General features: G+C 36.6%; 1 protein-coding gene across 1 annotated transcript in view; it reads right to left on the bottom strand.

Annotated features, from left to right (window-relative positions):
* LOC123666593 (NACHT and WD repeat domain-containing protein 2) overlaps positions 1-13,517 on the bottom strand; it is a 52,141-nt gene extending 38,624 nt beyond the window's left edge. Inside the window, exons 1-2 of the mRNA XM_045600694.1 lie at positions 13,415-13,517; positions 7,012-7,100 (exon numbers count right to left, since the gene is read on the bottom strand). Coding sequence (XP_045456650.1) covers positions 7,012-7,100; positions 13,415-13,517 — 192 coding nt within the window. The remainder of the gene's footprint in view (positions 1-7,011; positions 7,101-13,414) is intronic.
* Between the last annotated feature and the right edge of the window lie 297 nt (positions 13,518-13,814).

Below are 13,814 nucleotides of genomic sequence, written 5' to 3'. Positions count from 1 at the left end.
TTATATGTTTTATATGCAAGCTGAAAAAAAAAATTGAATGTTATGCATGCTAGTTATTGATATATGTATTAAGGACCTTACTGTATTCCCTAATGTGTTTATAACAATGTAAAAATATGTACATTGTTAGTATGCTTAAATAAATAAATAAATAAAATAAATTAAATTGCTTATCTTAGGAAAAGACGACCGTCTGTGAAATATTATTCAGAAACGGTCATGTATTCTTTCACCATTAAATGCAATAACTGCTTTTATGTTGTAAATTTTGAGTCGTATGCGAAATAATTGGCATACTTGTATACCATTAGTCATTGTAAAACAACATTGGTAGAAATCGGTGCCAATGTTCTTATTCATTGTTTAATTATCCGCTTCGTGTTTTCTATTACAATTCCGAACTATTCTCGATCAGGACCGAGTGCGGGTCTTGTAAACATTTAAAGATTTTTATACTCTGAAAGCTATATTGAGCTAATCTGAGCGATAGTTCAATTAAATTTAATTGAGATATCTAACTAGTATTTTTGAACTATCGCTATTAATGCATATTTTCCAATTTAGGTAATTTTTTTTTTTAATCAAAAGGTGGTGATTTTCATTTGAGATCTGATGAGTATTTTTTAAGTAATCTTTGATAACGCGTATTTACTTGACTATTTCTTCGTCTACCTACGTTGTAGTAGTTGTCGATGTAATTGAATTTGTTTTTTTTTTTTTCATTTGCCAGCAAACACAATTGTGTAACATTATAAATGAGAAAAGGTATCGTTCATAATTGTTAAACAAAGCTCAAAATGTAATAACACACGATTTAATGACATATTATATAATATCAGTACCAGAGCTGGGCATTAACTCGTTAATCCGTTAACAGTTAATTAACGAAGTTAACACTTCGAGTAACGGATTAACTTTTAAGTTAACTTATAAAATGGTTAACGGACCCGTTAACAGTTAACCCAATGGAAGTACGCACCGCGCGCGGCGGGAAAAACAGGTTTCGACAAGTTTGGTCGAGCGCGCCGGCACTTGCAGCGCGGAGCGCGTGCCGCGGTGTGAGTGAAACAAATATAGCTTAGGTGTGGCGCGTGCGAGCGGGAAAACTGCGCTGTATGAAATTCACTTCACATTGTTTTTGTTTTGGTTTCATTACTTATTATCGGCGGTTACGGTCAAGAGCTAACGAGTGTTTGTTTTGTTTTCTTGTCTTTTCCTGTGAAATTGCGTATTTATATGAGCAGTGCAGTTGGTGTGGTGTAAGTTTATAAATAAAGTGTGTGATCATTAAAAAAATATCATGGATTCAGATTACAGTGAGACTGAAGAAAATCCATGGCCACATTTGAGTGAGTATGTTGATTTTGTATCCAAATCGGGACAACAAATACTCTTTGTGTGTAAAAGATGCTTGCCTAAAGAAACAAAAATAAAAGTTCATGCATCGAGCCTCAACAATTTAAAACAACACATGAAGAGAGTTCACGAGTCCCAATACATACGGTTTGAAGAGATTATCAGGGCGGGATCTAATCGGGGCAAGCCTAAGAGGAAAATCGTTGAAGCTGAAAATTAAAATGACGATGATAGCGCTGCAAGTACCAGTAATCCAGGTAAAAAAATACGTCAGAGGAGCATTGGAGAATCTTTCGGTATTGCATCTACCGGTAGTGGTGTACCTCAAACCAAAGTGGACAAATGTATACTTTTTTATTTCTAACATGATTCCGTTACATGTTGTCGAAAGCGAAACATTTGATATGTTGATAACGGCGATCAAGGCGGAACACCGCAGCGGGAAGATGCATGGGAATGCCGACGCACTTTCACGAATGCCGTGTTCGGAAGACTGCAAACATTGTGTTAAGCAAGAATCTAATGAAGTAACATTAAAGCTAACAAGAACAAGTCCTTTGGGTATCTGGAAGAATGATGCTATGAGGGAAGCTCAAGAAAGAGATGACGACCTTCGGCACATCATCACATGGAAGAAACGGGGTGACGTAAAACCAATCTGGAGTGAGGTTGCACCCACTGGCGCTGTCACTAAGGCGTACTGGGCTCAATGGGACAGTCTGATACTTCAAAACGGAATACTCTACCGGAAATGGGAGAAGACTAACGGCAGAGAGTTCCACCTTCAGATAATTGTCCCAAGAACGAGAGTACCAGATGTTCTCCGTGAAATACATGATGGCGTATCAGGAGGTCATCTAGGTGTCAAGAGGACGTTAACAAAAGTGCGAGAACGATTCTACTGGTTGCATTGTCGAGATGATGTACAGGATTGGTGCCGCAAATGTACTACTTGCGCTGCTGTAAAAGGACCACAGACCAGGAGCCGTGGGAATCTGCGATTGTATAACGTCGCTGCACCATGGGAACGAATTGCAGTTGACGTAGCGGGGCCATTTCCTGTAACGGAATCGGGAAACAAGTATTTTATGGTCGTCATGGACTACTTCACCAAATGGCCCGAAGTGTTCGCCATACCAAACCAAGAAGCTACAACAGTTGCTTCTAAGTTAGTCGAAGAAGTGATATGTCGCTTTGGCGTGCCTCTAGAAATCCATTCCGATCAGGGCAGGAACTTCGAATCGCAAGTATTCCAGGAAGTGTGCAGAATTTTGGGCATGCATAAGACGAGGACCACCGCGTACCATCCACAGTCTGAGGAATGGTTGAGAGATTTAACCAGACCCTTGAGAGGCATTTGGCGAAATTGGTAGACGACAAACAAAAAGATTGGGACAAGTATATACCACTCTTCCTTCTGTCGTACCGAACCGCCGAGCATGAGAGCATAAAAGCTACCCCGGCGTATGTCAATTACGGTAGAGAATTACGAATACCAGTAGACCTATTGACTGGAGGGGCACCGGAGGGACCAAATACCGTACAAGACTATGTCAGCGATTTAAGTGAAAAAATGCGCTATATACACGCCTTGGTTCGGGAAAATGGGTTACATTCAAGCGAGAACATGAAAACCAGATACGACCGGAAATCGAACACGAGCGGCTTCAAGGAAGGGTCACTGGTGTGGCTGCATAACCCAACCCGCCGGAAAGGGAAATCGCCAAAGCTGCAGACCAAGTGGGACGGTCCATACAAAGTGGTTACCCGACTGAATGATGTGACTTACAGGATTCAAAAGCAACCAAGAGGGACATTCAAAGTGGTACACATAGACCGTCTGGCGCGTTACCATAGCAGTAACAACGATGCTCGGGACGAGCATCTCTAAGAGGGGAGTAGTGTTAAGGACACACAAAGAAACTAGCGCCATCTAGCGGCAACCATTGAAACCACGCAAATACAGAGACCGCATGAAACTCTCTACTCAATACTAGATGGCGTTAGAGGTACTACTGTGGAACTATATAGAAGTATAGTCTCGAAAACCGGGTACATGCGCGAACTTTCCAGAATGGTCTGGGCCTCGCGTCGGCCGATATAAATAGCCGCAGGTAGGCGAGCGAGTTCAGTTCAGTTTGAGCGATCTTCGAGGCGACTTCAAGAGTGAAAACTAGTGATCAAGAGTGGTACCAGTGAAACCTACGACATTGGCTACGACTGAGGACATTGTGAGTGCTTAGTGTTTGAACTTAGTGCTTAGTGTTTGAACCTAGTGCTTTGTGTTGGACCTAGTGCTAGTGAATAAAGTCTTGAAAAGAGTCAGCAGGTCTTTCTCTCCAAATCCTTCGAACCCTAACACGTAACAATATATCTTGCTGCGGTACATATAACTATTACGAACTATTACATTTATTTATAAAATTACATTATATCGCTTATAACTCGCGTCAATATAGCTAAAAGTACTAAATAACCCTTACGAAAACCAACAATTCCAGCAGCAGGTTTATTTCTGTCGACGGAAGCATGCCCACGTGCTGTTCGACGTACTATTTCAACTGCGCTATGAAATTTGTTAACTCTACTCATATGTTGTATAAATAATCTTTCATCATCGTTAAAGGTAACCTTTTTGTGAGTTTCATTTTTATTAATTTTAGATTTTTTTAATAAAGCACCTTTTGTTTGGCTTTGAATTTTACGGTGGATTTCTGTTGAATTATTAATTTTCGAATTGAATGGAAATGTCAAGTTCGAACTACACACGATATAACGCATTTGGATTATTTTGATATTTTTTGCTTACTTTTTTGGTAAAGAAATTTTATTTTATTTTATTGTTCTAATATTACGAGTAGATGTTATAAAATATAATTTGCTATGCCAAGTACTTTTCATTACTTTATATTTTGTACCAAATTCATAATGAAAGTAACGAGCTCGTAGTAGTACCTACCCACCCAACAAAAAACTTTACGTGTACGTTTGTTGCCATTCTGAGCGAATTTCTAATTATGATAATTAATCTTACAGGGAACAAAATGATGATATTTATCCTCTCTTAAGATGAATACTTTGTACAGACGATGTAGAAAAAAAATTTAGAACTTCTGGTAGAAATATTTATTTACAACAAAACTTTAACTCTTGTATTTCTTGATAATATATGTATCAACGTTAAATCGTCAACATAATTATAAATATAAGTAAATTGTATGTAATAAGTCTTTACCTGTAGTATCTACTTTTGAACTAATACGAATAATGACGAAAAACATATACAGATGGTCGCCCGCTCCTAAGGTAGGGAAAATATCTATTTATGTTGTTTTCGAGCTTTTCCGGTCTAATTTAAAACGAAAAAAGTGTGTGTGTGCACACGGGAGAAGTGAAACTTCTGAAAAGCAGCCTGCAAGAGAGTTTTCACCATGAATATAAAATACTGTGTAATGTTTTCTATCTCATTCTCTCCTCTACATTTGTGTTTGTTTGTTTATCGTGACGCAGTTTTGTTTCATCGAGTTTCAAATCACAGCGATTCTAAAAAAGATTTACTTCCTTAGAATCGTCAATAAATAAATCAACTTGCATGATTGATGAATCATTTTCAAGAATCCGTTTCTGTTTGATCAATTCTATGGGAAACATTTAAGGGATTAATGGCATTATGGGTTTCCGAAAAACGTCCTTTGTTCGTTTCGTATCCACAGCTTTAAAATCCCTTCGCTTCTACTCGGAAAAATCTACGGATTTATACGAAGATTATTATGAGAGACAAATCAAAGGAAATTTAAGGGTAAGTTCAGTTTGAGGGTTAAATATCCGCATATACGTGTGGTTTAAGATGGAAATACTCTTTTTCAATAAGTCGCTATTATAAAGTTTTGAACTGAAATATGTGTTTTATTTTCAGGTAATTTGTTATTTTATATTATTGTGTATATTTACCAAAATATACAAAAAAAATCTTTGTTAATGCCATTGAAATATACTAAATAAATGAAATAAATGGCTTTCGATTTTCAATCACTGCACGAAAACTTATATAGTGATCATAAGCGATAAAAAAAGACAAAAAAATTCTTGCACAAGCAAGAGTCGACAAGCAAGAGTCAGTTCGTACAAGGGACAAAAATTCAACGTCTTTTTCACCAACTTCAAAAAAAGGGGGTATTTCTCAATTCGACTATATCCTTATTTATGTATGTTACCTTAGAACTTTTTACTGGGTGGATTGGCTTCGATGATTTTTTTTTATCGACAGGTGGTACTTTTCATATAGTCCCATTTAAATTTAATCGAGATCTGACAACAATGCGTAATTACTTGACTATTTTTTCGTCGACCCACGTTGCATTATACCGCATAACTTTACACTGGGTGTAGCACTTTCGATAATCGATTCTTGTTTTAAATTAAAACTTCCTTGATACCTACTTGTCATGACATTACCATTTAAATTTGATCAATTACTTTTTGAGCAATCTTTATTAACGCGTTTTTACTTGACTATTTTTTCGTCTACCTACATTGTATTATTTGTTGATGTAATTGAAGTCCAATTTATTTTTTCGTTTACGAGCAAACACAATTGTTTTAATTAAATTGAATAGAGATTTCAGAAAAAAATATTATTAAAATGACTTTCTCCTTAATGAAAACAAGGATTTAGAAACTGGGAAACGGAAGACATAAATTTTTATAGTATCGGATAAGATAATAATCGCCCGAATTCAAGGAAAACGAGAACTTTTTATATAAAACAAATAATTCTTAGTGTGTTGCGTAAGTCGCGTTTAAAATTGTGTTGGTTCGATTTGTATTTACAAGTATACCAGATTAAAAATTATTAAGGATATTTTTTTCTAATGTTTACGCGAATTTAACTCATTATAATGATATCACTTTTTTGTAACCATGTCACGGAGTCCTCCCTGACCATGTTTGCTATAATATATCCGAAACGTCGGGTGTTAAAAAATCTTAATAAACTGCGGTAAGATCCAGAATACTAAAAACAAGTTGTTTCATTATAATTATTAGGGATAATACAAAACTAGTCATCAGACCTCGCTTTACTTAAATTAGATCACACGACAAGCACCACCTTAATAATAATCAAAACTGATTCTCTCAGTAAAAATTTATGACACATTAACCTCACTGTCATTATTCTACGGCTTACTGTCAGCCGTAGCATAGACGTCTACCACACTAGAAACATCGGAAGAGCGTTACCGTATAGTGTGGTCACCTTAGTCGCCAATAGGAACACAGCACTGCTTGAAAACAGTTTTATTTAGCTGTAATGTCGAGATACTAGCCCAGTCGCGTTGCTCCATATTTTGAGCAGGAAATTTCCTTTACCTCCCTTAGTTATACTTATAGTAGGGAATATTCCACCAACCGGCATTCGAACAAATTGGTGGATGAAGCGGAGATAGATCCTACGTGAAGGTGGATGGCTATCTCCACCAGCGGAATACGCTTCAGCCTTTAATATCCCACTACTGGGCATAGGCCTCTTTCCCCATGTAGGAAAAGGATCAGAGCTTAATCCACCACGCTGCTCCAATGCGAATTCGCGGATTGTCCACCAGTGGAATGCTACAAGCTAAATCAATCGATTAGAAACAAAATATTTTGACGTACCTGAAACTCCAAACCATGTTTTTCACGACAGTAATCTTTTATTCTGGGATAGCATTTGGCCATTAGTGTGTTCCTCTCCATCGTTGTATCTAGAAAAAAAAATTATAATATATTATTTATATGTATACCAATGATATGCAAATGATATGTATAAACAAATGCCATACACTCAATGGCACCTAGTACGATTTTCGTCAGTGACGGGGGTCCGGAAATATAGAACGCACAAGCAAAGCCCAGATCACCACAAACACCTGTATGGGCCTAAACAAATATTTGTCATATGCGAGAATCGAAGTCGTCATCTCTTATATATAAAAATGAATCGCAAAATGTGTTGCTAAGCGCAAAACTCGAGAACGGTTGGACCGATTTCGCTAATTCTTTTTTTAAAATATTCCTTGAAGTACGAGGATGGTTCTTACGGAGAGAAAAATTCTAAAAAAAAAAAAATTTTAAAATTTTCTGAAAAAGTCTACAAACAACACTTTTCTATACTCCCATACAAAAGATTTGTGATAATACTTAAAAGTCACTGTCAGGCGATACGAAGTTCGCCGGGTCAGCTAGTGTGTCAATAAAATTAATCTTTAAAGTGTCAAAAGTCATTTAATTATAGCTGAAAATGTTATATCACATTAAAAAAAAACAGAAAAAAATAGTATATACACATTTTTTTTGTATGTAGATTGCCGTTGACCTCTTTAATAAATGAAGGGAGTAGTCCCTAAGAGGAATAATTTCCTTAACTGCCTAAACTGAGTACCCACTACACATAAAACGTAATAGATAGCTAATGGGCAGTAATAATATCTTAACGTCAGCCGACTGCCCATTTACTTTTTTATTTATTTTATTTTATTCATTAATACTCTCTTGCATAAATATAGTCAAACACTTTTACATAGTAAAAGGAAACTTTTTTATGTGAGTCTAAAAACTTTATGAACATTTTTTTTTGTCTCTTTCATAAAGTTTTTTGACGTATTATGTAGACATAAGGAGTACATGAAGTATTCAACTAATTATATAATATATATTTACAGGAGATCACAGCTAAATAACACTGCTGCTTTTAAGCAATGCTGCGATCCTGCGGTGAGTAAGGTCCAGAGCTCCTGGGGGGATTAGGGGTAGGAAAGTAACTCCGCATCTACTCTTTTAAAGAAAGAAACTGTGTTTTAATACAAAATTTGTAACTTTTTCCATAAAATTCATGTTTATCATTTATATAATACTAGCTGTACCCGCGACTACGTCCGCGTGGAATTTAACAAAAAATATATAATTGTTATCTGCCACTGAAAGTCCCGTCAAAATCGGTCCAGCCGTTTCAGAGATTAGCCGGAACAAACAGACAGACAGACAGACAAGAATTGTAAAAAATATTATTTTAGTGTATGTACCGTGTATACCATCCATAATATGCATTTAGTTAAAAGCGGTTGTTTTAATATTACAAGCAGACACTCCAATTTTATTTATTTCTCTCTATATTATATGTTAAATTCTCGTGTCACAATATTAGTTACAAGACTCTTTCAAAACAGCTGAACCGATTTTTATGAAATTTTGTGTGCATATCGGGTAGGTCTGACAATCGGCCAATATCTATTTTTCATACCCCTAAGTTATAGGGGAGGGGATTTAGGGACGTTAATAACATATGTGACAAAACAATATTTGTGAGGTTAGCTAGTATATTGATAATAACATAAGCATTAGCTATGCTACTAACTAACTATGCATAAGCCACGGTAACCGCTTACTATCAGACAGGCCGTACGCTTGTTTGACGTACTACGTCGTACGCTGGTATGGCCTACTTTTATAAACAATATAATATCGAAGGAGCTTTTTCTACCAACTTCTAACGATATATAACTTAAAAGGTGAATAAATAAAAATGAGGATGGTTCTACGTTAACAAGGTATATATTATGTTGGTACTAAATGTGGCTCGTTGGTAATCTACGGTCACTTGTCACGCGATTTCTATTATTCACTAAGTAATACACGGAAATTAATATTTTCTTTGGTTTTATTAAATATTACTTCGAAACTATCTGTAATACAAATGTATACATATATGTACTAAAAAATACTAGCATTTTATCACTCTTTATATAAAATTTGTTCTGATAATAAACCTTAAAAAAGTGTGTCATTCAGCTCCGACGCACCACTGGAGTTTGCTCCTTCAGATCGCTGGCACAAAGGCTTACTAGTCTAATAAAAAGATTTATACCATGTCAAATGTGTGTGTGGATCGTCCTGGCAGGCCCGAGGGCCTCTCCGGGTACGGTTATGCCTGCCTACCCGGGCTTTCCATGTTAAATGGTAAATAAACGAATCAAATACCAATAGGGTTTCGATAGATGGCGTTATTAGAAAACGTCGACGTCTATTAGCGTTAGATGGCGTTACGAGCAACGTAACGAGGTCATTTGTTCAGTAGATTTTACTTCTGATATTTTTTTCATATTGATGGCCTCACGAAAACAATACACGTTATTACGGATCATTCAAAAACTACTTGTAGGATCTGGCTCAAATTTGAATAGGACCACACGACAAGCACCGGCAACATAAAATTAAAACAACATAGAATCAAGAAACATAAAATCAGGACATCCAATAAAAAGTTCTCCGAACGATACAATCTGGGTGCCTTCAAGGCCAGAGTGAATAGGCTGTTATTAGGCAGGCATGCTCCACCTTCGACCGCATCGTCACTTAACATCAGGTGAGATTGTGGTCAAATGCCTGCCTATTTGTCATAAAAAAAAGTTACGAGTTTCAACACATACAAAATAGAATAGAATTGAGAACTTCCCCCCTTTTTCAAGTCGGTTTAAAACATGCTTCAGTCTGTTGTATGCCACTGCATAGGCCTCTTTCCCCATATAGGAGAAGGATCAGAGCTTAATCCACCATGCTGTTCCAATGCTGGCTGGCGGATATATTCCCTACTATGAGTAGCAATCGCTATCAGGTGTACATGATAACAACCGGGACTGATGGCTTAACGTGCTCTCCGAGGCACAAACATCCAGACCACGGCATACATCTGTATGGCCAATGCAAATGCTTGTCACGTGCGGGGATCGAACCCGCAACTGCCAGCCCAACAGCCACAAACCAGTGCTGTCACCCTTGCGCCAATGCATCGTCGGCTTAAAATATACATTTGTAACTTGTGTTCTAATGTAGGTGTACAGTGATATGTTTTTTAAATGAGAATATTTCATTAATCCAGTTATAATAATTTTATGGATAGTAAATAGTATGTAGGTTGTTCACAATATCGCGAAATAGTGCAATATCATGCGTCAAATGCAGCTGTAATGCGGATCACCGCAACAACAATGTGTTGCCGTTTGTTATTTTGTTTGCGTGTACCCAATCATCTATACTAATAATAAAGTAGATGAATTTATTTCTATGTTCAAAACCTTTTAAATACAAATGACTTAATAATTTAAGTAATGTATAAAAATAAGAGACCATTTAGGCATAGCTATAATTATATCTTACATACAAAATATCTATATTCTAATATTATTCAAAATATGTATTTTGTGTAAATGAAAACTCTTTTACTTTCCACTTTCATCTACTAAAATAAAAATAATAAAATCACTGCCTTGTCATGACACAATTATTTATTTTTTAAGACACTATCATCAGCTTAATCGCAGTTATTTTTTTTTAAATATCAAATAATCTCCCAAACACGTGATTAGATAGAGATAGATAGATAGAAAAAATGTGATTGGTAAAAGACAAAAGGATTTGATAATTAGCTAGCCATACAAATACTAACCATTTGTAATAGATAGATAAATTCAATGAAAATCAAACAGTTAGTGCACGATAATTGCAAATCGTAATACATCTTGAAAATTTAATTAGCTAATATCTCCATATAAAGAGCTTATGTAAAATTACTTGTAAAAAGGAATTTAAATGAATCGAAATATTTTATAGTTAAAAAATTCGTCTTCAAAAACATTTTCACCTGAGCAAAGATGGCTGACATCCAAACTCATTAAAATATGAAAACTGTTGCCAAGAATATTATAGAGAACTACTCGCCGACCAACAAAGATTTATTCAACAAATTAATTAGATCGTTTTTTAACGAATATAAATAATACTTTTCAACAACTTTACGTTCCCTCTGGTTTCACTCAAACGAAATATATTTCAAGAGCTTAAGGGTGTTGGTGGTAGCAATTTGTAACAATTTGTGTTTAAGGCAAACTGCTTCACAAGTGTAACAATTATTTTTTTAATACATCCAGGTTGACAAACAAAGGAACGTTCTACTTGATAGTAAGCTTGATAGCAGATACCGTAGCTTATGGATGCCAGTAACACTAAAAGCATTGCTAGTGCGTTCCCGACCCTATCTCTGACCTTCCTCGGGTGCTATGGCTAGCACACTCACCACAGAAACACAGCATTACTTGAGGGTAGTGTTGTTTAGCTGTGATCTTCTTTAAGTTGAGGAGATAGAAGATATTTCCTGCTGTGCAAAATTTCAATAATATTTTACTAACTACACCATGTTATTTCACTCTATCACACACTATTAAATATATATCTCACACTATTAAATATACTTAAGCTCGGGTCCTATATGCAAGTAACGACTCAACGTTATTAATACGATACATCTGAAATACTTCAGACTCAACGGCCCCCACTAGGATTTATTCCTGTCTCAGAGGTCCGGAAACACACAATACACAGGCACAAACGCCCAAACAACGACAAACATCTGTATCATCATCATCATCATTACAGCCTATACAGTCCACAGCTGGACATAGGCCTCCACAAGTTTACGCCAAAAATAACGTGAACTGTGTTTTGCCCATATTCACTACGCTGGGCAGGCGGGTTGGTGACCGCAGGGCTGGCTTTGTCGCACCGAAGACGCTGCTGCCCGTCTTCGGCCTGTGTATTTCAAAGCCAGCAGTTGGATAGTTATCCCGCCACCGGTCGGCTTTTTAAGTTCGAAGGTGGTAGCGGAACTGAGTTATACCTTAGTCGCCTCTTACGACACCCACGGGAAGAGAGGGGGTGGCTATATTCTTTAGTACCGTAGCCACACAGTACCCGTAGCCACACAGTGCACGTAACCACACAGTACACATCTGTATAGCTAGTAGAAATGTCTGTCATGTTCAAGGATCGAATCCGTAACCGCCAGCACAACAGCCATACGCCAGTGCTGTGACCGAAGCGCTAACGCGCCGTCAACTTGGTGTGTTAAGGACGGTTAAAATTATTTCATATATTTTCATTTTTAATTATGTCATCTTAATATTCGATAGAATATTTATAAGATTTATGTAAAGGTTACGTTAGGTTAGAGGTCGATAAGGGTGGCCTTATGTAAGCGAGGCCACCCCACCATTATGCCGGGGCCCGGAGGCTTTGTCTGGGCCTACCGCTGAGGCGAGATGGCGAATGCTAGCGCGACCCCATCTCGCCCCACCCAGGCGTATGACTGCTAACACGTGGTGGTTTTTAGTCAGTAGGAGTCTGACATAACCCTCTGGCGCCCCCGCGCTGGCGGGTATCCATGATGGATTTTCCCCACGTAAAAAAAAAGGTTATAGGTCGATAAATTGGACTGCAGCAACATAAATTAACCTTTACGTCCACCTGACATATTAAGACTAAAAAGAAATTTAAGGTATAAACGAACTCTAGCCACACTTTGTCTTCAGTTCTGAACTAGCACAATCTAATTATTAAATCAATGGTGCACTTTTCAAAGAAAATGTAACTCCCTAAATCTACTCCTACTTGTCAAATCGTAAATAGACTTTATATGAGTATGTGAGTTATGAGATTAATTAGGGAAGACTTTATATGAGTAGATTAATTAGGGAAATTTCGAAAAAGAAGGAGTAGAGAGTGTGTAATAAATAATTATGTATTTTTAGTTGATGGATTTCTCCATCTTCTAGAATATTCATGATTTCATGTAATATATTACTAATTTTATACTAAAACATAGTTTATATATTTTTTTCAAAAGAGTAACTGGAATTTCTTGCTGATTTTTCTCTGCAGAATCTACATTTCTAATCGATGGTAGCTTTACTTTCAAAAAGTAATAGTCACTTTAAAATATTAATTTCTAAGATTACGATTCGAAAGTGTTTCGTAGTCTATTTGAATAAAGATGTTTTTGATTTTGATTTTGAGTTATTCTGATTATAAAAATATAGGTTATTTCAAAATAAATTAATAATTAATTTGAAGATAAATAAAGAGGTGGAGTACAAATGTTGTCTTGAACTTACAAGCGTCACTTTTGAAGCCTGATTGACTATATGGTATTTACTACACTTCATTAATCTGGTATTATTACTAATGTTACCTGTAAATGTTGAGCTGGTGAAAATCCTTACGATCTTCGAGCTGACCGGCGGCAGAGACTTCAGCGAACCGCCGAATATCAGGTCGACGGTGTGGTCGTCCATATTGACTGGATTAAATCTGTATGTATATGTACATAATTATTTATGCAGACCCGGCGAAGTTTGTAATTACAAACCGATTGGCTATTGCAATCTCATTAAACGGCAATCAAAGTAAACAATTCTATTAAACAGCACTCGAAGTAAACGAAGGTCAAAGTAAACTGCAGTAAAAAAAGAGTGTGTGTCAGCTCTGATGCACGACTGGAGTTTACTCCTTTAGATCGACTGTCTAAATAGGCACAAAAAAGGCTTATCCCGCTGGAGCGGTCAATTTTTGATATGATATTCAAAAATGTT

This window comes from Melitaea cinxia, chromosome 26 (genome assembly GCF_905220565.1).
Source record: "Melitaea cinxia chromosome 26, ilMelCinx1.1, whole genome shotgun sequence".
Classification (NCBI taxonomy): Eukaryota; Metazoa; Arthropoda; class Insecta; order Lepidoptera; family Nymphalidae; genus Melitaea; species Melitaea cinxia.
The sequence above is the reverse complement of the archived record's forward strand: the minus strand, read 5'-3'. Positions and strand labels throughout refer to the sequence as shown.